The sequence below is a fragment of the Camelus ferus genome, chromosome 7 (assembly GCF_009834535.1).
Source record: "Camelus ferus isolate YT-003-E chromosome 7, BCGSAC_Cfer_1.0, whole genome shotgun sequence".
Taxonomy (NCBI): domain Eukaryota; kingdom Metazoa; phylum Chordata; class Mammalia; order Artiodactyla; family Camelidae; genus Camelus; species Camelus ferus.
The window spans coordinates 11,575,067-11,601,439 of NC_045702.1; the positions used below are offsets into that span (position 1 = coordinate 11,575,067).

Genomic DNA, 26,373 nt, shown 5'->3' on the forward strand with positions numbered 1-26,373 from the left:
GCAGCATCACTCGTAACAGCAAGAGTGGAAACAAACATCCATCTACCAGTGAATGGATAAACAAAACATTATACATCCATACACTGGACTACAATTCATCAATAAAAAGAAGTTCTGCTATATGCTACACCACAGATAGACCTAAAAAACAATTAAGTAAAGGAAGCCAGACACAAATGCCACATACTGTATAATTCTATTTACATGAAATGCCCAGAAAAGGGAACATTATACAGGCAGGAAGTAGGTAAGCCTAAGGCTGGGAATGGAGATTAACTAGAAATGGGCATGAGAGGTTGTACTAGGGTGATGAAAATGTTCTAAAATTGGACTGTGGTGATGACTGTACAACTTAGTAAATTTATTAGAAAGTGTTGTACACAGAAAGCAGGCTGATTTCATAATACATATATTACACAACAAAATTGTTAAAAAAAAAAGAAAGCTATTTACATAGTCATCCATGGAGAACATATTCAAAAGATATTAAGGATTTAAAATAGCTAACATTCACTGAGTGCTTTATTATGTGCCAGGCACACTCAACAAAGCACTTTACTCATTTAATCCTTAACATCCTATGAGATACTTTATCTCCACTGTATAGGTGAGGAAACCGAAGCACAGCCAGATTAAATAACTTGCCCTGGATTTTACAGGCTATCAGTAATGGAGCTGGGATTCAAACCCAGGAAGACTGGCTCTCAGGGTCACACTCAGGCGCTCCCCTTCACCACCAGGGTCAGTGTCCGACAAGATGTGGGTGAAGCAGAAATCGTCAAGGTTTCCAGGTCAAGTAACAGGGTGAGTCCCTTCTTACAACCTCTAGGACCTCCTTCCAATTTCAACTTCCTTAACTCACCACTATCTGGCTTGTAACCCAATAGAGCAGAGAAAGTGCTCCGGTAAAAGTCACCAATGACCAAATAAATAACCTTTTATATTTATACTAAAAATCTTCTATAAAGCAACCAGTTTATATGACTTCCCTTCAGCAGCAGTGACCTCTGCTCACTCCCCTCTTCTGGAAACCCCTCCCTCGGCTTTCCCGACATCCCCATTCTGGTTGTCCTGGGACTCCAGCTGAGTCTTCTCTCTTTTGCAGGCTCTCCCTCCCCTGCTTACCCTTAAATGCTAGGGGCCTCCATGCTCTTTGCCTTCATATTCTCACTCTACGTGCTCTTATTGGAACTCTCATTCACTCCCTTGATTTTTAACTGCTGTTGATAAATTAATGAATTCTAAATCTAAATCCATTATCTCTAGCCCAAGACCTATACCCTGAGAGTCAGACCTAAACATTGAATTGCCTAAGAGACACCTCCCCTGGGACAGACCACAAGCACCTCAAACCCAACACATCCCAAACCGAATTCATGTTTGCCAAAAAAAACCCTCTTTTACTCTTCCTTTCCTTATCTCATTAATGACACCACCTCCATCAACTTCCTAAATCAGAACATAGGACTTGTCCTCAACTCTCCTCTCTCCCTCATTCCCTGAGCCATGGCTTCCTCAACCCCTAAACATTTAATGAATTCATCATCTCTTCTCCCCATTTCCTCTGCCCTAATTCATGGCACCATCAATATTTCTCCTAAAATGCAAATCTGATCATGGTAACTCCCGGCTTCAAATCCTTCTGTAGCTACAGGACCCAAACCAGAATGGAGGCGAGACAACAAAGGGAGAGTCTACAACTCAAAGGCTGTGATCTTTGAAAGAAAATCCATGACTCCTTTCTTGGAAGAACAGTGGAAGTTAGGAAAGAGAGTGCCAAGGGAATTTCTATTTGAAGCTGCGTCTTTTCTGACAACTGACAGCCACTGAGACTGTTGCTGAAATTCCTCTGCAAAACTGAGATACATCTTAGGAAAATTCCTTTAAGACTGACTCCAATCCTCTCAATTCACAGGTGAGATAAAAAGGGATCATAAGTAACCTCCAGCAACAGGACCGTAACTAGTAACCCCCATTCTCTAGTTCAGTGCTTTCTCTACTGTTAAACAGGATACTCCTTAATCCCACACAATAAAGTAAAACTGTATCACTTCCTCTTAAGGAGATAAAATGACCCTTATTAAATTTTAGAATCTTAAAGCTATTTTAATTGATACACAATTTATATAAAGTTTACTCAATATATTATACTACATTATATTCAATGTACCATATTAACATAGTATGCTGTAATATACTATGTGTACTTTAACAAATATACACTATGTATTATACTATCATATACATATATTATGTTACACATGTAATATAGTTTTGTGTTTAAAGCTAATACACATGCCAATTTGACAGGTATAATTTTATATTTTAATTTATACTTCTGTAAGTCCAAGAAATACAACAACACTAAATGTTTATCTATCAGAGTGCTAAAAATCAAGTATTAGTTATAAACCTTCATCCTGCAGACAGGCCACCCTTACACCTAAATACCATTTCATTTACTTCTTATCAAAATTCATGCTTCGTCATTATCTATTGCTACTTTCAAAATTAATACCACAAAAAGTCCTTCCAGTCCCTAAAACAGCCTCAAAAGCATCATTCCTAGGGAGTAAAACAAGAAGCTGGCCCAGAATAGGGGAGGCAGCACTGGCCGCCCACTGGCTATACAGCCCTAGGAGAGTCACTCCATAGGCCTCACTTTCCGCACCCAAAAACTGAGATAATAACACCTACCCCTGGAGTCACAAAGCAAGGATCGCAGATGCACTGCAAACTGTAAAGTGCTACACAAATATTTGGGAGAGTTATCACTACTACAGCTCCAGCCATTGGGCTTCAACAGATCACTCACCTTGGTTCACTCTCACAGCTCCACCCGAGTCAGTGCTGAGCGCCTTCTCGCGTGGTGCATGAGGACCAGGCCTACAGCTACTGCCAGAAGCCGGTGCGTAAGTCCTGGTACGAGAATATAAGGTGCCCATTTATCCCTATCTATGCTCTTTGGGTAGTAAAAGTGCAATGTCTCTTTCAATTTAATCACTAATTATTTCTTGTTAACTTTTTATTTGTGTGGCTTATCAGATGCCTCAAAATTTGCTACTTAATGTCAAATTCTGACATCAATTCAAAACATTTCCCAATAAGGTCTTTGGTTCGATTTACATCATCCAAAGGAACACAGTTCATTTTTTAGGTTAACAAACATGTTGTAGGGTTGCCTTGGGAGTCACTCTTTTTTCTGTCCTCGCAATTATTCATAAGCATATTCTCAGGCCCCTCCAAGAGAGCACCCACGGCAGCCTACAGCCACGTCTCTGCTTACTCTAAGCATGATCTACCCTCTCCCCCGTCCTGTCACAACTATGCTGACAGAAGGCAATAGCCAGGCTATCCTTTGTATCTCAAGCTAACACCAGCTGAGCTCACCTTCCAACTGCAGTAATAAGGTCAGGCCTGCCCACTCACCTGATCTCCTCTGTGAACTGGAAGGTGACTCACCTGTGAAACAGCTGGCAAGATTTAGAGATGCTGGCCCAGATTATAAACAATTTGTAGCCAGAGATCAACTCTTCTTCGTGATGCAAACGGACCGAAAAAGGGGTTAAAGGTACAACACAAGCTTCTGTAAGTGCTGGACAAGGAGCCTCTGTATAAGCAGCAACTTCTTTAGGAAACATCTTTCCTTAAACAGGGTAACTCCTTTAGAAAAGCTTTTTTCCTATTTAAAGATCTATACCTACTAGACCGGGTTTCCAGACAACTCTGGAATCTCAGTCAAGGCAAATACCAAGTGCAATTTACAGAAATGGTTTGTAGCAAAGAAAGGTAAAATAACCCACACACTAATGCTAGAATTATACCCTGAGGTACATGGTTTCGGGAGTCTATGGGTAAATTCCTCAATTGGATGCAAAACTGTCAGCTTATTGCACTGTTCTGGGCAGAACCCATAGCTTACAGATTTACATTAGTCTGTGAACTAAGTTAAAAACCACTGTTCTAATACAAGGGAGAACCAAGAGAAGGGGGCCAACCAGCAGAGCAGAATCCACCCTGTCCTCCACTGCTCCTAAAGACAAACTGAAGTAAACGGGGGGCTTGCCAATGGTTGGTCTGTCCAACTCCCCATGCCAACCTGTGCCCCAGAGAAGAGGAAAAGATGTGTGTCATCTCCCTACTCATCCTCCCCACCCACCTTGGTTGGTCTTATCTAAAAGCAACACAAACACCTGACTCACCGACCCAGAGTCCAGTATGTTCTCAGAAACAAGAGACTTGGTGAGCCAGACAAAGAAAGTACTTCTGCTTCTAAGGAGCGGAGTAAAAGGAGGAAAAGAACTCCTTTTAAGTTGCCCATCTCCAAGAGGTAGAGACAGGAACCACATGAGACAAAAACAAATCAGACCCTCCCCTCAGTAAGTTTTTCTCAACTTCCTCCAGATGTCTCTTATTACTGCTGCTGAAAGGACACAGACCCATTTTTCTCACATGGTCCTCTTTCCCTGCAGCACAGGGATTTTTTTTATGAGACTACTGATTTGCTTTCCAACTACCATTTTAAGACATGCTTCAAAAAACCTGCATTATTTGGAAGCAATTACTCGCAAATACTTTTGGGGGGAGCAGGGGATGCCAACTATCTATATACACATGTATGTAAATGTCAACTTTAGCTTATGTTTGTAGTTTACCACTTGCATTTCTCTGCATTTGTTATTAGTGGAAACCATGAACTTCTACTGTCTGTATAAAATCCTAGAAAGCTTAACATGGCAATATATCCAAGAGATTCATGGACTCTAAAGTGGAAAGGGACCAATCACCTACCTCGACAGCATTCCTCTACACTCCCAATGACTGAATGGATTTGTAGCCTCTGTTAATGTACTCTCTCCAGGATCCTTAATCACATCCAACATTAAATAATCTCTTCACTTAGGGGCTCTCAATTGCCAATACTTCCCAAAGCACAAGTTGTGTTCCGCATAAGTATCCTTACCACCATCACTGGCTCCTGTGAATTTCAGCTTGCAACTTCAAGGCCAGTTGCAGAGATTAGTTTATGCCTGGAAAGCAGGATAAATACTACTTTGAAAATGATACTTATTGAAGTTGACATTTGCTCTGGAAGAGTTCACTCACAGCTTTGATGTTTGAGATAAACTTGTGAAAGGCTGAGGGGAAGGCACACTTTCCAAGCAGGCACAGCAGGTGCTCAGAAAAATCCTATTAAGCACATGTAGTATGAGTAATCAAAAGGCTTGGTCTTTCTCTCACAAGAGATTTATTTTAGACTTGGAGGAGAGGGCAAGACAAGAGGGTCACCCTTCTTCTAATCCATGAGTTGTTTCAGTATTCAAAGTTGGAATCAGGTGTAAGAATACAGGTTATTTTATGGAAGTTGGGGGAAAGCTGTGAACTGTTAAGGATGGGGGGGGGGGAGCAACCTATAAATACCAGGAAAATAACCCCTGGTAAGTGAGAAGAAACTTTATAAACTTAAAAATGTAACTAAGTCCTTTAACTGCTAGCTCTTGAGGACCTCAGCAAGAAAAATCTGGGAAAAATGGTCTATTGATAAATGCAGCCTAGTTACGGAAAGGTTTACGTTGTTTACCAAGTGCTACTCCTCGTATATTAAGATAAATGAAGATGAAATTACTATCCTTATCAGGGGGACACAAAATTGGTTTTCTAGCAGTGACTGAGTATGTTACATTGTTGGTACACTCTTGTTCTTACAAGTGATGGCACAAATGTCAGACAACTGGGCAAATTTGGCACGTTTTCCTCAGCCAAGTTGAACTAACCTATCCACAATTCAACACTGAAGTTTGGGCCTTATTAGCACTGTTTTAATCAACTGAGCTAAAAACAGCAGCTCACTTATGATACTGAGACTGTTGCTTACCCCTCTCCATGCCTCAAGAGAAACAAAATGATGGTTTCAAGCCAAGAAAAATATAAAGATCACCTTAAAAACAGCTACAAAACACGCAGACAAAAAAAATCACACCGGCAATCAGCCATAGAACTCAGAAGTCCCATTCCCTAGTCCACAACCCTCAGGTACACTTGTCCAAGCAAAACATGCTCGTATTTTCATCTATTATTTTCAGTTCACGTAGGTTTACATATTCCCTTGAACAGCTCCAGTAACAGCTACTACCCATACAAGTTCTAAACACTGTCAAAGTACCAGGCACCGTGCTAGATGCTGGCATACACTATGTCAAATTCTCACGAATAGTGCTTGACACAGTAGTATCACTAGTAGGACACATTATCAGATATATTCAACAGGGAAAACAATCAAAGTGACTTGTCCAGGGCCACACAGCTAGTGAGAGGCAGAGCTAGGACCAAACTAAGGTCTGCCTGGTTTCAAAGCACATGCTCTTTCCACCACAGTACACAGCACTTCCAAAGACTCTTAGAACATCAGATGCCTAAGGAACCCTATCATATTAATAACAGCTGCCTTTGGTTAATCTACGATGTGCCCAATGCTTTAAATACCTGACCTCATCTTCTTACCACAATCAAGAGATGATATTCCCCTTTGGAAATAAGGAAATATTAGAGAAGTGCAAGGCCACAGACTAGTAAATGCCTAGTCTGAGATTTAACTGAGGTCTGTTTAACTCCAACCTGATGTTATTTTGACCATGACCTCAAAGAAATCAGAATGACTCCAGAGTAGTCAACAATTCCACAGCATGCTATTGTTAAGGGAAAGTGCAATGGGCTGAGTATGGCTACAGGAAACTTACAGTGCCACTAGACTCACAGAATTTCAGAAATGGAAGAGATAGAAATCTTAGAGGTGTACTCAAGCCTCATCATTCTGCAGGTGAGAAAACTGAAGCTCAGAGATTGAAAGTCACCTTTGAAAAAAGATGTAAAGCAACAGGGAGAACACTGCAAGGGCACTCCAGGTGAAGGGTATAAACTCAAGAAAAGAGAAGCACAGAGGTCAAAATGAGCATGGTGTGTGCTTGAACTATAAGAATATACAATGTACTCTATGAAAAAGAAAAAATAAAAGAACATTTCCACCAAGCTGAGTGGCCAAAGGACATAGCTTCTTTTCTTAAAAGTTTTTTTTACGAGGCTTTTGACACAATCTCTCCATTAAATCTAGTTATCAACCCTTTTTCTTATTTATCCTATTTAACCTTATCTAATACTTGATATGAACCTCTGTGCTATGGCCCAATTTTCTTTTAATTTTGTTTGCTGTCATCACTGTACTAGAGCATGAGAATATGGATTTATACATTTTTCTAGCCAACATCTTCTCGCCCAAAACTTACTTTGCTTTTTCTTACTTTTGTTTCTTTTCACCCTCTGGTGTGGAAGATGCAAAGCCTAAAGGCAAGATGAAACAAATCTCTGCATAAAACTCAAGAGTTCACAGAAATTTTTATTTTACTCCAAAGAGTACCAACTAAACCATAACAGTGCAAAGAATGCAGCCTCAGACATTTTATTACAAAATGTAGTACTGCTTTTAATTAGTGTGATATAAGGATATGCTCATCACAGACCAAATACTGAGTTCAACAGTCTGAGTTTCTCTAAGGAAAGCTTTAATAAATTCTTCTCAAGGTAACAGCTTCAGAGCAAGAATTTTTAAACACTTTAAATATTTAAGAAGTTTTAATTCCTAGTAACAAATGCTAAAGACAATTTACATACATTTAATTTACTTATGCTGGTTGTGTAATGACAGAGGAGGAAAAATGGAAAATGGTATATAACTTTCTGAAATCAAATAGCTTTATTTACTAGGCTCAGGAGTCATACTTTCAAAATTGTGAGGCTCCAAATTCAGGTGCAGCAGAGAGTGTTAATTAAGATAATGCTGGTATACTGACACCTTGGAGAAAAATCAAGTTTTCAGTTTATGTATCAAACAAATGCAGGGGAGCATTTAAAAATTCTCTCCAGTGTCTCCGCCGGAACTGACTGTACTACTTCCAGTGGTATAACAACTTGTTTGCAATCCTATCTCAAGTCCTACCAGACTGGCAGACGCTAGGCTTGAAGCAACTGGGCCTCGTCCAAAACCTAGGCACTGCAGATCACAGAGGAGATGCCTGGGAGAGTCAAGTTGTTGAGCCAAAGTAGAGGGAGAAGCCAAAAGTCACCTGAGACAGGCCAGAGAAGTCTAAGGTGTGTGTGCATGTGTTGGGGGAATGGGCGGTATCTGAGAGTACTAACTGACAGAGAAGAGATAAATGGTTCCTTAAAACGCCAATTCATCCTGAGTGAGGTAATGTGGGCAATGCAAAAGCAAGGTTTGGCTCCTGAACCCAGGAGACCACAGACAAGACTATTTCACAGATGGGTACAGTAGGGTAAGGGTTTCAAATAAAGTTCCACAAGTAGTAAACAATGCGGTCAAGACTGGCCTCCGAGCCCTTGCAGGGTCTAAATCAATCTGGCATCCCCCAGCCGCCCCGGCACAGTGCTCAGCACTTGGCAAACAACCAGGAACTATCTCAGAAAGAATGTCCCAAGTCTTGATAAACTTCAAAGTTCTTTGCAGAGAACTCGGCTTCGGGCTGGACAACACTCGGGGAGCCGGACGGGGGAAACCAGTCTGAGCGAGACCCGGAAAAGCCGGAGGTTTAGGGTCCGAGTCCGAGTGCTGGCCCTCCGCCCGACCACTGCCACTCACCCGGATGCCCTTCACCACGGTGATGTTCTCATTCTCGTCCGCCTCAAAGGTGACCCGGCGGGTGCTAGCCGTCCCGCCCATGGCTTCTGTTTCTGCCTCCACAGACACTTAGCGCGGCCTCACGAGCACTACAGGCCCCACGCGCACACACGCGCGTGGACGCGCCCGGACTCTCGCCCTGCACAGCGGGAGCAAGGCCACGACCCCGAGAAGCAAGGAGAAGGCGCGGGTCCTGAGCTCCCGCCTCTTCCTGTCACGCGCCAAAACAAAAATGCCTCCGGTTGGTCGGAGATACAAACGGCCCGCCTCTTCTCGGCAGAAGCGCTCGGGTTGGTTGGCGCGGACCCGGATGCTATGGCAACAGGCAGTGTTTGACAAGGTTTCCGGATCCCCTGGGTATATTGGGAATTGTAGTCTCCGTCTGGCGCGATGAATGCTGGGACATTCTCGCCTTCAAATGGAGAGCGCCCCGGGAGCATGGCCTTATGGGAGTTATGGTCTTTACTACCTGAAAGGTTTCTTACCGGGCAACTTTCAAGGAAGTTCATTCATCTGACAAAGCATGCTGTGAAGACAGTATTCTAGAAACTTAGGAGAGCGAGCTGAAAGATACAATCTCCTTCCTAAAGGAACTCACCGTTTATTGAGGGGATGAACTCTCCTAATGGAGCGATTCCTAGAATCCTATAAAACAAATTCCTAAGGCAAAATGTATCCTTTATTTTAGTCTTAGTCAGTAAAAAAGTTAAAAAAAAAAAAAAAAAAACACGTAACAGCAACAGCTGTATTTGCCCTATGACTTTACTTCCTGAACTGTGTACTCTTTAATTTCTTTTTTGTAAAGTAACATTTTAAGCATTATGGTTTTCAAATCTGCATATGAGAAAACAGAAAATCAGTTATTTGCACCAAGAACGCAGAACATTTATTTGTGTGTGTCTCCTTCCACTTCAGGTACATAATCGGATGAGGCAGAGAAAAGTGATTGCCAAAGACAGCATAAGTTAGTGGAGGAATTAAAACTGTAACAGACAAACTTGAGTTTTATTTTGGACAGTTGCTAGGTCAGTATTTCACCTCCACAAAACACATAAATAATATTTAAATTATCTACATACACATCCGAAAAAATATTTTTTACCAAATATTCTGTGACATATAAGTTTAGCCATATCACCTTAGTCTTACAGAGGCATATGTATTCTCTTTAGAAATTAGATTAGTTATGGTACTATCTTCAGGTAGTCCCTTTCAACATTAAAGGCAGCCAGCCACAACATAGCATGGCATCCTTTTATTGCAAAGGTAAACACAAAAATGCCAGAACATTTCTTAGCTCCAATTATGTGCTGATTTATTAATGTAGAAATCTTTAGGGCAGAGACGATGTCATTTTCATTTCTGTATGCCTGGTCAGTGACAGAGTATTTAATTTATTACATGTCATCTTTTTGTTCTTTTCAACATATGTGTATCCAAAATGTACTATGCTACTTTGCAGTTTTGAGACTACATGTAACTTTGTATGTGTTCTCAAGTTGTATAATATGTTTAACCTTCCTTCTATAGAGAACTAAAAATCCCAGGAATTATGTTTCTCATTTCTTTGGGACCTCCCCTCTACAAACACAGCCTCCTCATTTATTATCCCGACATATAGCATATATTGAAGTTCCTACATAAAAGAGATGCTTAATAAGTTCTTACCAAAATAACTTATTATAAAGAAAGAGTTTCTTGGAGAGAGTAGAGAGATGAAGGTACAATTAATTGTAAGATATTTATCTCCTTAAAATATTGAATGAGTTCTTCCAACCAAATAAGATGAGAAGGTAACAGAAACATGTAAGTGGTCTTATCAGGCAATTTAATAATACTTAATATATACAATACAATATTTTTAACTCTAGTGGATTTTGAAAGTCCACATCACAAGAAAAAAAAATTGTAACTATGTATGGTAGACAGACATTAGCTACAATTATTGTGCTGATCATTTCACAATATACACAAATATTGAATCATTACGTTGTACCCCTGAAAATAATATAATATTGCATGTCAGTTATACCTCAATTTAAATTTTTAATTTAAATAAATTAAAATATTTTAAATTCATAATCTATTCCAATCAACATTACAAAGAAACCTTCTAAATTTTAAAAAAATACAACTTCTCTTGGAAAAATGCCTACTATAACAATAGTATTCTATCCATATCTGTTTCAAAGCCAGGCCACAACTACAGCCTCTTCCAAAGAAAATTTCTTGAGATAACCAGAATCTGCGATCTCCATTTCTCTCTGGCCACAGCTTATTAGTGATCATCTAACCAAAAGGCAGCACTTATTAGCCAGGGAGCTATGAACTAGAAAGCAAAGGAAACAAAAATAATAGTTAACACTGGAGACAATTAGATTTTCTGTGTCTTTTTCCCTTTTCTCTCTCTATTTAAACTTGAAAATTCAGAGCATAGGAAAAGACAGCAAAGAGAGAAACTATGACACTGACAAAACCATGAGGCATCATAGCAAACTAAAGATAGATGGAAATAGACACTGTAAGAAGAATAAGAAGAATAAAAGGAATAAAAGAAGAATAAAAGTGGAAAAGAAGTAAAACTATCTCTGCTTGTAGATAATATGATGTGATAAATAGAAAAATCCCAAGAAATCCACTAAGATCTGTTGAAACTAATGTTTTTAAAAGTTCAGCAAGGTTGCAAGATACAAAATCAACATACAAGAATCAATTGTATTTCTGTATACCAGCATAACAAGCCAAAATTATATTAAGAAAACAATGTCATTTATAACAGCATAAAGTCAACTCAAATGTTCATTAACTGATGACTAGATAAATGAAATGTAGTACATCCAGACAATGGAATCTTATTCAGCAATAAAAAAAGAACGAAATACTGACATGTGCTGCAATATGGATGACCTTCAAGAACATTATGCTGAGTAAAAGAAGCCAGACATAAAAGACTACATATGGTATGATTCCATTTAAATGAAATGTCCAGAACAGGCAAATCTATAGAAATTTCAGTAGATTAGGTTTGCGAGAGGCAGAGAGAGGGTGAGATGAGAAGTGACTTCTAGTTGGTATTAAGTTTATTTGAGGGGATTATAAAAATATTTTATAATTAGATTATGGTGATAGTTGCCTAACTCCATGAATATACTAACACACATTGAATTGCACACTTAGAATGGATGAACTTTATCATATGTAAATTACATATCAATAAGGCTGTTAAAGAATGCATAGCTAACCAAATATGATAGAAGTTTATTTAGCATTCAATGAAGTCCAAAATGGGCGGCAGGGGGCAGGGGGTGGCGATTTTAAAAGAAAAAGAAAGAAACTGGGAAACTTCAAGGTGCAAAAAAATAAGCTAATCAAAAGAGAGACCACAATGAAACAGATCTTCAAGAATTAGCTTAGCCCTACATGTAGCAGAGCACTGGAGTGAAGAACCACAGGTCCAGAAGCTTCTAGAGTTGCCTGCGATTCAGAAAGGCCTTCCAACAGTAGTTTTTGTAATGGCTGACTCAGTCAAAGCTCCTAGTCTTCCTGAGGCCCAGCTGTTCCATGTATCCTAGGTTCTGGGGCATCTTACCAAGGAACCTTCATAATCACATAAGGTCTACCCAAATGTCTACAATAATACAACATAATATTTTCTTCAGTCTCCAGCCAAGAAACCAGCACCCTAAATAAAAACATTGGTTGTCACAGTTTCCTTGGATGCAGAGTGGAGAGAGTGGAGAACTGAATTTGATTCTTCACCAATCTTAGCTTGGCCATCGAGCAATATTACCTTCCAACTCCTTCATCTTGAGATATTTCTTACTTTCCCACCATGTGAAACCTTTGGAATTAATGCTGCAGATAAACAGAAATGATACAAATGAATAAATGATTTCGCTGTCAAAATTCCAATCATCCCTAATGCCCCCTTCCCCAGGAAAAAAATTCACCTAGACTTCCAACTCACTCTAACAAACACAATTCCAGAAGGAAGAAGGTTTACACTACGTACGCTGATTTTTTCAATCCCAACTTTAAACAATAAGTTGCAGAAGGTGAAATCCTGGTGGTCCCTCTTCTGCCTGTCTTCATACATCACTTGAGTATCCTTGAGATACTATTTAGGAGTGAAGGAAGAACAGATGAGAAGGAGGGGCAAAAACAGAAAGAAATGAACTGACATGATGAACTCTCAGGAAGGAGACACCCATTCCTGGTCCCCAGCTAGAAAAGCTAATCAGTGTGTTCATAGTGGCCCTCCCCCAGCTCTTTTGAGTAGCATTGCAGCCGCGCAGTGAGGCAATCAGACTCTATGACCTGTGCTAAAGTAAAATATAGGTATAACCATCATGTTTTCTGAGCTAAAAATTAGAGCGCATGAACTATTATTTGTATACTGACAAAGACAATTAAATCAGACCTTGAAATCAGGATCATCCTAGAAAATCTAGGACATATAGTTGCCATAGTTATAGCAAACCAATTTAAAAGGGTTTCTTACATAGTACAATCAATATAAGGACATTCTAAAAAATATGGACTAAAACTTATTCAACAAGCCATAACAGGACATCAGCCTTAAAGCTTTCCCCACCAATTATTGTATGTAGACTCATATAAAAGCATTGAAACCCTAAAACAGCAGTTCTCAGTGTGAGTGTATAGGTGGGGGGGGGGCATGCATGAGTGCACTTACGTGACATTTTGCATATAAGAATTTTGTGCAGCACACGTGAGTTTAAAAAACCCAAAATAACATGAAATAAGTCATCAATAATTACAAGTACAGTATAACCATGTTTTCTCTGTGTCTTTGAAAGTATCCATAGTAATGGCACAAATATCACAGGTCACCCTTTTGTATCTCATCACTGTTCAAACAAGACCATTTACTGCACTACCCATGCATCTAGTAAAATCATGAGGCTTCTTAGTACCCTTTGCTACTAATTTCTTGTTCATAATAAATTGTATCTGTTGTGCCTTATCGTGTCATAGGATGGGCTCTGATGACCACCTGCTTAACAGACGTAAAGCCAAAGAAAATTCTACTCATGGACTATAACCTGGCAATGCACCAAGAAAATTTCCTAGTACCTCTGGCATAAAGATTGTTCTAGAGTAATGTCTCAGCAAATTTATAGCAGATTTCTAAAAGGCCATTCTCTGCCATTTCCTGGACATTCTGATGTTCCTTTTTTTCACTTTTATGTTTTTTTTCCCCTTGATTCCTCATTTCTTTTCTCCCTATCCTATGTTCATCAGAATACAGTAACTGAAGTCTGAGTGTTGTTATCTGGGATGGAAGGAGGGAGGCCAGAGAGTGGGGAAAGGTCTATCCAGAGACTGAGAGACCAACCCACCCTAGCTCCTGTCTCATCTATGCTCAAGCCCTGCAAGGGTTCCAGGGCCTTTCCATTGCCTTTGTGCTGGATTTAGAGTGATCATCTCGGACAAACAGAGCCGAAGTCAGAAGAGAGTCATTTCTCATCTCTAATCTTTAAACAGGCACAAACATCCCATCTGTCATCTCACCTGAATGGCTCCTCTGGCCTTGATGAATTTTCAAACCATTTTTATTTGAGAGCACAGGGACATTCTCCTAACTCTTTAACAATGTCTGCCTGTCAGGGATCTTGAGAGATTTCTGAAATGCAAGCTTTTAGCCTCTTTTCTTCCAAATAACAAATGCTTGAAATGCAGCAAGGTTACATGAGCACTTCTGCTGTGGTGTTGGCAGAGAAACACGTGTTTATTGATGCTAATGGTGTGGAAATGTCCTTAAGTATATATTTTACACAACTGGTCCTCACCCGAGTGTATTGTCCTGTTTGGTTCCACTTTTTCCCCAGCTTGGAGAGGCATGCAAGGATGGTACTCACATCAAAGCATAGCGTATCCCAACTCTCAGCCTAGAACAAGAATCTGGACAATACAATTCACTTATTAGGAATCATGGAACTTTCAAATGAAAGTGACCTTGAAGTGATCTAATCTTCCTCTTTACTTCCCAGAGAGGCTGAGTTGCTTAAGATCACACAGCCTCATTACATCAGCGCCTCAGAAGATTCCAGATCTCTAGCTATTCAGTATAGTACTTTGCAACCACCCCATGCTGCTCTCCCATGAGAAACTGCCTTCACGAGCCCTACATGCCAGGGCTGTGATGCTGGATGCGAGATACTGCAATGGCTGCTGGAACCGTGGCAACCGTGATTATTAAGCAGATGGGGAGGGACAGTGCACAGCTGTGAGATGGCGATGCAGGTGTCCGGCACAGAGGTGGTTCAAACCTGGCATGAATCATACAACTTCCCTGTGGGAATACGGGAGGCTTCATCATTTCATTTGCTAACGTTCATTAGCTATTGACCCAGCAGTTCCACTCTTGTGAATATACAGAACAACAATGAATGTTTATGCCTACCAAAAGATGCAAACAGAAATATTCATTGCAGATTTATTCACAAGAGCCCTTAATGTCCACCAACAGACACAGAAAAATACATATGCATAAGTCCACATGGTGTTCAAGAACAGGCAAAACTAATCTATGATAGTAGGTATCAGAGTAGCTGCTACTTTTGTGAGTGGGGTTAACTGGGAAGGGGCACAATAGAGTCTTCTGGTATGCTGGAAATATTTTATAGTGTGGTTATTACATGATTGTATGCATTTGTAAAAATTCACTGAGATGGATGCTCAAGATTTGTGCACTTGACAATTTGTAAGATGTAATACTTCATTAAAAAAATAAAATTAGAGAGAAAAATTTGTTTGATAGAATATAACTTAGGGGATATGTGAATCCTCTACAGGAAAGCTAGGATCCAGAATAGTTAATAATTAACAGGAATATTCAGAATCTATTATAATCTATTATGTCATCTATGAAACTGAGAAAGTCAAAAGATAAATAAAAGAGGAAGCAGTGGAACAGGTATATCCAAGGCAGCCCCAGAGTGAGGGATTTAAAACAGTGCTATGCAGGCTCCCACTGACGTGGAAGAGCCGTTCCACATTCAGTGACATCCCAACTCTACATTCAATGATGTCACCTCAGTAGCTGGAAATCAAATAGTTTCACCATGATGGAAGGCAAATCCTCCAAACTGGTTCTCTTTTGTTTTATCGTCAAGCTGGTTGCTAAGGTTATTGAATCAGGTTTTAGGGAAATCCACAAGTGTTGGTGTACTGCATCCAGGATTCTAGGACCAGGTCATGTACTGAGAGTAAACACATCTCAATGAAATGTATTTGCATTCCACCTCTTGGCTACTAGTCAGGCAGGATCTGATTCCAGCCTCTCTTTCTCTCTCTCTGTGTACCTGTGATTACCTTCTCACTAAATTTTTCCCCATTTCTAAGTAGTCCAGTACTTTTCATAACTCTGAACCACTCAGCATGCTGTTACCTCCATCTAGAAATACTTTCCTTCTGTTCTTCAGGTCGTGAATGTCTGTAAAGCTCCAGCTCCTCTGTCACCTTCGCAGTGAAGTCCTCCCCAGCTTCCTAAAATTAAAGAACTGCTGTTCTTCTCAACATTTGCTTCTCTGCTCTCCCTTCATTAATATTCAAATTTCCTATTCACAGCTTCACTCTTTTCCTTTCTCGGTTATCCAATTGAAGGAGACTGTCTCCACCCTCAACTCCACCGAGGGGTGAGAGTGAGGTTCCTGAGTGGCTTAAGCTTATCAGCAGATCTCCTGATGCTTCTAGGAGAGATAATGTCTTTCTTCTCCTGAGGAATCTACTGGGATAGGCTCCCACTGCATGGGAAGGATATAGAAACCTGGCTAAGAATGGAGCCAGCCCAGAGAGAACAGAGCTGAGAACTGGAGAGAAAGAAACTGAGCCCTGGTCACATCTCCTGGCTCTGAATCCAGTCTTACCTGAAGCCAGAGGTCTTCCTGGACTTTTGAGTTACATGAGTAAACACAGCTGAGTCTTATTTTCTGTTAAGTTGCCACAAAAAGCATTGATCGATACATTGCTTCATCTTCTGTGTGCCAAGTCACACACATATCTCGAAGTTTTAGGGTAGTACAGTGGTCATTGCCTAGGGCTGCTTGGTCCTTGTGGTTATAAGGGTAGGAGGTCAGAACTAGATTGGGGACTAGGAGGTTCTCTTAGGGTCTTGACCAGAGACAGAGACTATCTAGAGTGGGTTGGAGCCTGAGGAACCATTTGAATGTATTGCCTCTTGATGCCTGGTGTCCAGCAGAAAGAAAAAGTCACTTACCCCCAAGATCAGCTGTGAAGAAGGAGTTTCACAAGGATGAATGAGTGCTAGAGGCTTCTGTAAGGACTAAAACTTGTCCTCAGATATTTCTGCATTTTTGCTCTTACTATCAATTGATTCATTTAAATAAGGGACTTTTTAACCTTATTACTTTGTTTTAGTTAATGTATTTAGAACACCTGGCACGGACAGCATCTGGGATTCACTGGGAGCTCAATAAATGGTGATTTTGTATTATTCTGATAGTGTTCATCTTATTCTGCTTGATCGAAAGCATCTTATAAATTGTATTTCCAAGTCCTTCATGTTGTATTTTGTTTGTATATGTTATAGATATTTAAATTACTTACATTGATTTTATTTTTAAATTCTTAATTTTAAACGTTTTTAACTTAATCTTTCTTAAGTAACTTTTGCTTATTAAAAATTACATGTGTTCATGGTAGTAAATGTAGATAAACAAAGGGCTGAAAGTTTAAATCACACATAAAAACCCACTACCCATAAATAACAATGACTAATATATTAAGAGCATACATTTTTTTTCTCCAAAGTTGATATGATCATACAGGATATACTGTTCTTTTTTTAAAATATTTTTATTGATTTATAATCATTTTACAATGTTGTGTCATATTCCAGTGTAGAGCACAATTTTTCAGTTATACATGAACATACATATATTCATTGCCACATTTTTTTCTCTGTGACCTACCATAAGATCTTGTATATATTTCCCTGTGCTATACAGTATAATCTTGTTTATCTATTCTACAATTTTGAAATCCCAATCTATCTCTTCCCACCCCCCACCCCTTGGCAACCACAAGTTTGTATTCTATGTCTGTGAGTCTATTTCTGTTTTGTATTTATGCTTTGTTTTTGTTTTTGTTTTTGTTTTTAGATTCCACATATGAGCGATCTCATATGGTATTTTTCTTTCTCTTTCTGGCTTACTTCACTTAGAATGACATTCTCCAGGAACATCCATGTTGCTGCAAATGGCGTTATGTTGTCAGTTTTTATGGCTGAGTAGTATTCCATGGTATAAATATACCACATCTTCTTTATCCAGTCATCTATTGATGGACATTTAGGCTGTTTCCATGCCTTGGCTGTTGTAAATAATGCTGCTATGAACATTGGGGTGCAGGTGTCATCCTGAAGTAGGGTTCCTTCTGGATATATGCCCAGGAGCGGGATTCCTGAGTCATATGGTAAGTCTATTCCTAGTCTTTTGAAGAATCTCCATACTGTTTTCCACAGTGGCTGAACCAAACTGCATTCCCACCAGCACAGGATATACTGTTCTTGAGCCTGCTAGGGATTTTGATGAATATATTGTGACTCTCTTGTTCTTGGCTTTTTAATGATTGTATAGTATTCCTTTGTATAAGAAATTAATCTACCAAATTTCCTACTATTGGGCACTTAGGGATTCTTTTCCTAATTTTCAAAACACTGTAGACAATGCTTTGATGAAGATCCTTGTAGGTAATTCACTGTGCATATTTGTGATTATCTCCTAGGATAAAGTCCTAGCAATGAAATGACTGGGCAATAGTATGTATGTTAAAAAAACAAATACTATAGGCTTCCACTTATATGAGATATTTAGAGTCATCAAATTCATAGAGACAGAAAGTAGAATAGTGGTTACCAGGGGCTTGGGTGAAGGGAGAATGGGGAGTTGTTTAATAGGTCCGGAGTTTCAGTTTTTCAAGATGAAAAGAGTTCTGGAGATGGATGAGAATAACACAGTGATATGAATGTACTCAGTTGAGACCACTAAATTTTACACTTAAAAATGGTTACAATGATAAGTGAAGGAAGCCAGAAAGAGAAAGAAAAATACCATATGATATCACTTATATGTGGAGTCTGAAAAAAAAAAGACAAACTTATCTACAAAACAGAAACAGACTCACAGACATAGAAAACAGCGGGCAAAGGGGGTGGGAAGGGACAAATTGGGATTTCGAGATTTGCAGATACTAACTAGTATATATAAAGTAGATAACAAGTTCATACTGTATAGCACAGGGAACTATATTCAATATCTTGTAGTAACTTTTGGTGGAAAATGACTATGAAAACGAATATATGTATGTTCATGTATGACTGAAGCATTATGCTGTACACCAGAAATTGATAGATTGTAAACTGACTGTACTTTAATAAAAATATATTTTTAAAATCTATAATGGTGAAGTTTATGTTACATGTATTTTACTATAATTTAAAAATTTTTTAGTTGAAGTATAGTTGCTGCACAATATTATATAAGTTATAGGTGTACAATATAGTCATTAACAATTTTAAAGGTTATATTGTCTTTATTGTCACTATAAAATATTGGCTATGTTCCCCATGTTGTATAATACATCCTTGCAGCTTATTTTCTACCTAATAGTTTGTACCTTTTAATTCCCTACCCCTATATTGACCCTACCTGCTCCCCTCCCTTCACTGGTAACCACTAGTTTGTTCTCTGTATCTGTGAGTCTGATTTTTTTGTATTATATTCATTAGTTTGTTGCATTTTTTTAGATTCCACCTATAAGTGATATCATACAATATTTATCTTTCTCTGTTTGACTTATTTCACTTAGCATAATGCCCTCTAAGTCCATCCATGTTGCTGCAAATTGCAAAATCTCATTCTTTCTTATGGGTAAGTAGTTTTCCATTGCATATATACACCACATCTTCTTTATCCATTCATCTGCTGATGGACACTTAGGTTGCTTTCATATCTTGGTAATTGTAAAAATGCTGCTATGAACATTGGAGTGAACGTACCTTTTCAAAATATGTCTTTTTGTTGTTTTGTTTTGTCTTGTTTTTTAGATATCTACCCAGGAGTGGAATTGCTGGGTCATGTGGTAGTTCTATTTTTACCACAATTTTTAGAAACTGAAAAAAAAAGATGTATATTTTCAAGGTCCTCTTGTGTCTTGTTAATGTCTGTATGCAGAAAAAATTTATAGCTCTACTTGTAGGATGTGAATTGGTTTTTTTCTTATATCTTTGACTACACAGACTATCATCATTTTTCAAACTGTTACCAACTTGTTAAGTAAAACTCAATAGTGCATAATGTTAATTTGCATTTATTTTATTACTAGATGATTGAGCATTTTTGCACATCCATGTTAGTATTTGCATTTCCTCATATGTGAGCTCATGTTCTTCACCCATTTTTCTACTGGTATATTCATCATTTCTAAAATATTAATTAATATAGTTTTTAATTTACTACTATTTATCTCTACTTTTTAATTATCATTCTTTAAAAAGCATAATTAATTATAATTTTACTTTGTAACACTAATTATAATTTGGGTTTATACTACTAATTAGAATTTTTACTTTAAATCATTTTGTATCTATTTTTAGTTGTTAATCTTTCAAATTTGTTCTCAATTTTTTATAATTGCTGTTATCTAATTTGAGTCTTTCTAATACTTTCTTCCATTTTATTGCCTTATATAATCCTTCTCTTTATCCTCTTCTTATTTCTCTTGAAAATCATGTTCTCTGCTTTTAATTATCTTTTATATGATTATGAAACTAGAAGGAGGAGAAGTTAGAAAAGTAATACTAGGGGGAGGGAGAAGGCCATGATGTTCTAGGGAGTTTTGAAGTCTTCCTGCCACACCCATCCTGAGGTTACTCTTTCTACTGGACATTTTTCCTCCCAAAGCTGGTTCCCTAGCCCTCGGGGACCCACAGAGCGGTTCTCCTGACCCCAGGGACAGCCTGTGTGTGCTTCCAAAGGAATGCTATCACCTTCGGCCACTCTGGATCCAGACCTTTCATGGAGAGCTATGAGTTCATATCTGGAATTCACTAGATTGTACAACCACCAGATTGGGGGCAAAATGTGCCAACCACGTCCCAGGAGGAAGGCGGGGAAGGTGGGCAGGAGATGACATCTAGGGAAGGTCCCTTAACAAACTGCCTCTCTCCTAACTCTGGTGAGAAACCAGGGCTGTTGTGCCTCTGTAACAGCAGCCACCCTCCTTCCTTGTATCTTGAAGGAGGAGATTGTGTCTGATTCAACTTCATATTGAGCCCGTCTGGAGTCTTATGTCTTTGATTATGTTTGTTAAATGATTAATTAATGTGAACCAAGAACATTCTCTTTTATAGAGAGCCAGAATAATGCAGTGGAGTCAGGAACCTTAGGTTCTAAGCCTAACTTTGTGATTCGTAAAGGGAGACCTTGGATAAAACTTTTAATTTTTCTAATTCTGGGTTTTCTCATCTCTAAAAAGCAATAATACTCCCTCATCTAATCTAAGGGTAATATATAAATAGCCTTATAGGTTGTTATAAAAATTGCAGGAGAATTTTTAAATTGTTTAAATTTAGAAGTAGCTTGGGGGAAAAAGGTAGCTTGGAAAAGCTTCATAGAATAAAAAATGACTAAGATATGAGTATACATATTCTCTTTTCCTCACTCTTGCCCCCAAAACATACATGCTTGTCTTCTCAGCAATTCTCTCTTGCCTTTTCTCTATGCCCACCCCTGGGCAGATAGGGCCACTCAGTGGAGGCAGAAGCATGAGGATGATGGATCTGAGCCAGAAGGGCCTGGGTTGAGTCCAAGAGAGACCAGCAGAAGAGGGAGAGGGAGAGAAAGGAAGAGAGGAGGAGGGTGTGGTGTTATAGAGGAAGTCTGTGAATGTTATAGATAAAGATACAGACATACACACAGAGACACACATATACATATGCTTGTGCATTTGTGTGTATGTACACTGCAGAGAGGGTGCTGGGGGTTAGCTGCAGAGCATGAGGGTATTAAGGAATGGAGATCAAGTGACAAGGGAGATAGGGAAAGTCAACAAATGTTTCTGTAGACTATGAATTGTCTCCACTTTATTGCCTTTCACTAAATGCCAGTTATATCAGTCAGGGTTTTCCAGAGAAGCAGAAATAGTAGATTAGATGGATGGATGGATGGATGGATGGATGGATTATTAGATAGATAGATAGATGACAGATAGACAGACAGACAGACAGATAATTTCAAGGAATTGGTTTATATGGGGACTGGCCAGTCTGAAATCTGAAGGATGAGCTGGCAGTCTGGAAACTCTGGGGCAGAAGCTGATGCCTTTCTCTTGAAGGAGAAATTCTTTTTCCTTAGAGAAACCTAGTTTTGCAATTAAGACCTTTCAGCTGATTAGGTGAGGCCCACCCACAATATGGAGGATAACTTCCTTTCCTTAAAGTCAGCTAATAGTAGATGTTGGCTAATTCTACAAAACACCTCCACAGGGACACCTGGATTAGTGTGTGATTGAACAAATGGGGACTAGCCAAGGCGCACATAAAACTGACCATCACACCAGTACGGATCAAATATGCTTCACATTTTGGTCTCTAGACTACTTCTTTGCAGTTCTGACAGTGAACCACACTGTACAATGGAATTTCCTTCTGTTGATGACTGTAAAGTCTCGCATGCACAAACATAAGAACCAGTGCCACTCCGATTAAATGGGTGCTGTGCAAAGCCTTTTTGCTTATGAAAATTGTAGGGTGAAGGAACAAAGAAAAAAAATAGGCAGGTGGGCATTCTGGCTCTGCCCTTAGAGGATTCCCGGGAAAGGGCCTTTTCTCTGAGGGTGGACAAGCTGACTGTGTGCGTCTCAGGGTGAAGGCTGGTGTCTTCAGAGAAAGCAGCTTGATGCTCAGTGTGCTTATTTGCATCCACAGTAAATCGGTGCGTGTGTCTTTAAGTCCAGAGATGCTATCCATTTGTAAATTAAAACACCCCCTAAGAAGAAAGAAAGGGTCAGGAGGAATGCTGGGAAGCAAGCTTATTGGAGCAATGGAAAAAAGGAAAATATGCAAAAGTCACAAGAATGTGCAGCTTGGTTATGTGAGGCAGAACCCTCTTGCACGCAGCATCAGTTCTGCTCTCTAGGGCCCGGAATGCAGGCTGTGTTCCCAAGGCCGCCTTCACGGGGCAGCCTGACAGAAGGGAAGAGAGGCAGCCACCCCCTGTGCCCTCACCCCATCCTCACCCTGTATCCCAAGGAGCCATTTCCTCCCGCTCAAGTCTTGCATCATCAACTGCCAATGGACTGTTGAAGCCTTCTTTGACTTCCCAGAGTAGCAGCTCTTCTGGATGAGGAAGCAGTCCTCCAGATACCCCTTCCCAAGTTACATGCTGTAAACTGAATCCTGAGCACAGGAAATACAAACCTTGCCAACTCACAAATCACTTTTAATGATCCCTGAAAGAAACCATCAGTAAACCCCAGGCAGCGATCTGCAAGTCTGAAGGTACGGCTACAGAAACACAAGGTGAAGAAGGCGACATATAAAGGCTCATTTCACTTGGGCAGCATCTCTGTTTCTTTCTTTCATGGATCATTGTGTTTGTCTCTTTGTCTGCTGTGAAGTGGAGACGTGTCTTACCTCAACACATTAGGAATTTATACTTAATCTCGAGCTGTGATGAAGCTTATCAATCTTGTACTGGTACGGTCTTCAGGATTGTGCTGCCTGTGTGTTCTGAGAGAGGGACTCATTACAAACAAAATCCCCGCAGGAGATGCCAGACTTCTCCTATCACAATAGTAAATGGTTAATGAAGCTGTGAACAGTGGATGGAAGAATTCTTGTCTACTTCTCCCTCTGTTTCTTCTGCTCCACCTTTTCCTGCCGTTCAGAACTGGGATGGGGTGCTGACAATCAGACCTCACCCTCTGTCACCCCTAGATGCCATGTCCTCCCAGGATAAAGTGGACCCCAGTCCCAGAGCCCATCAGACCAGGAGAGGAAGGGTGTTTACTGCTACAGCCCTGATTTTATTTGTGACTATGACAGATTGAATTTTCCAAAAATGGCCACAGCAATATTTTCTATATTCTTATTAAGTCCCTTTTTTTTGCCTTCAAACCATTTTAATTACTAGTTTGACCTCCTTAATCATCAAGTTGTTTGTTCTTTTAAAAAAAACACCAGTAAATAGCTAAACTATTTTATTCTTTAATCTGCACACCATTTCCAACACCAAGGCCAGGCTCATATTCATTGATACTTAGAAAGTACCTAGGTTAAGTACTTTTTTGATTTGTTTGTTTTTTTGAGATTTTTTTAAAAAATTGAAGTATAGTCAGTTTAGAATGTTGTGTCAATTTCTGGTGTACAGCATAGTAATTCAATCATACATATACATAATATATTCATTTTTATATTCTTTTCATTATAGGTTACTACAAGATATTGAATATAGTTTCCTGGGCTATACAGTATAAATTTGTTTATCTATTTTATATATAATAGCATCTGCAGATCTCCCAGTTTATCCCTTCCCACCCCCTTCCTCCCCAGTAACCATGTTTGTTTTCTATGTCTGTAAGTCTGTTCCTATTTTGTAATAGTTTGTCTGTCTATTTTTTTGCAGATCCCACATATAAGTGATATAATATGATATATGTTTTTTTCTCTTTCTAGTTTACTTCACTTAGAATGACATTCTCCAGGTCCATCTATGTTGCTGCAAATGGCATTATTTTATTCTTTTATGGCTGAGTAGTATTCTATTGTATAAATATAACAAAACTTCTTTATCCAGTCATCTGTTGATGGACATTTAGGTTGTCTCCATCATGTGCTGTTACTTCCCCCAGAGCTTCAACACTCCCTCTTAGGAAGTGGAGTCTATTTCCTCTCCCCTTGAAACTGGTTGGGACTTTGCAACCAACAGTCTTGATGGATAGAATGCAGCAGAAGGGACACCAGTTCATTGAAAGCAATATAGTGTCTGCCTGGCTCTTCCTTTCTCAAGATGCCAGGCCATGGAACCCAGACACCAAGCCATACGGAAGCCCTGGTTGTGTGGAGAGCCCACCTGTGGTTGTTGCAGCTAACTGTCTCAACTAAGTTCCCACTAGCACCCCCCGCCAGACCTGGGAGTGAGTGAGACCTCAGATGATCCCAGCTATGCTCAATGGAGCAGAAATGAGCTTCCACTGCCCAGCCCTGCCCAGATTACAGATTGGTGAGCAAAAATGAACATTGTATGGCTTCAAGTCATAAAGTTACAGAGTAATTTTGTTGCCATAGCCAGAGTAACTGAAACAATTACTCTTCTAGATCTGGAATCCAGAGGCCTGGAAAGACAATTAGACTCCTCTCTCACTGAGCCAGTCTCCTCCAGACCATCTCAAGACTTGGTCCCCCTAAGGATGCTCCCTGTGACAGTTAATCCCTCCCCATGCTGGCTTAGTCTGAAAAGCTGGGCTCCAGCACCCTTCCATCCTCCTCACTTCTCAGCACTTTCCTTGCTGAGTAACTCAGTCTCCCTCAGGACTGGAGTTTGTCCCTGGACTCTGCCTGCTGCCTGGGAACTGAGATTCCCTGGTTTCCTCCAACCTGTCTCTGCTCTGGGATGGAGACTTGCCTCTGCACAGTCCAGCCCTACCTCACATCCACCTCATCACACTGTGTGATGGCTGCCCTGGTGCCTGACCACTGACTGACCCTGGCAAGCCTGGCTTTCTCAGAAGCTCTTGTAACAATGGTGGCCCGAGCAGCACTGGGCACACCATGTCCAAAAAATGTTTCTTGCTAGGTGGCAATATATCAGGGATGGGCTTTGCAGATGGGCCAGCTCCCGAGGTCATGAGGCATTCTCTTACCAGGTCCCCAACGCTCCTCCTAGCCAGTCCCAGGTTGTCTCAAGTAGATCACCCTTCAATGACTGCTAACTTACAACTAGAGGGTGATTTGGGGGAAATAAAATTAAGCAAATTGGTGTTCCACTAGGAGTTCTGCTCAAAACAAAAGTTCTTAGAGAGACAGAAATTTGAAATTATTATCTAATCTCTCAATTCTAAAGTAGAATTTGGAGGCCTATCTCTAGTTAACAAAATGAATAAAATACATTATTTAATCTGCTGGTAGCAAATTCATTCCCATGAAAAAAAATCACTTTGGTTGGAAGAATTCTACGACTTGGTGTAGGCAAATTCCACAGGCATTAACACTGGCTGAAGTTCCATTAAAAATAAAAAAAAAGAAGGAAATAATGCCATGTACAGCAACATGGATTGACTTAGAGATTATAATTCTAAGTGAAGTAAGTTAGAAAGATAAAGACAAATACCATTTGATATCACTTATCTGTGGAATCTAAAATATGACACAAGCAAACTTATTAATGACACAGAAACAGACTCACAGATATAGAAAACAAACTTATGGTTACCAAAGGGGAAAGGATTTGAGGGAGGATAAATTAGGAGTTTGGGATTAGCAGATACAACTATACAACTACTAAACATAAAATAGACAAACAACAAGTTCCTACTGTATAGTACAGGGAACTACATTCAATATCCTGTAATAAACTATAGTTGAAAAGAATATGAAAAAGTACATATATATATATATATTTTAAAACTGAATCACTTTG

General features: G+C 39.5%; 1 protein-coding gene across 9 annotated transcripts in view; it reads right to left on the minus strand.

Moving 5' to 3' along the window:
• Positions 1-8,906, minus strand: part of CHCHD3 (coiled-coil-helix-coiled-coil-helix domain containing 3) — a 257,884-nt gene extending 248,978 nt beyond the window's left edge. For 3 of the 9 annotated variants that reach the window (XM_032483359.1, XM_032483363.1, XM_032483366.1), the window contains exon 1: positions 8,651-8,903. In XM_032483359.1, coding sequence (XP_032339250.1) covers positions 8,651-8,731 — 81 coding nt within the window. In that variant the 5' untranslated portion in view covers positions 8,732-8,903. Of the gene's footprint in view, positions 1-2,815; positions 2,920-8,650 lie in introns of all 9 variants that reach the window. The other 6 variants (XM_032483360.1, XM_032483361.1, XM_032483358.1 and 3 more) reach the window with 4 other exon arrangements.
• Between the last annotated feature and the right edge of the window lie 17,467 nt (positions 8,907-26,373).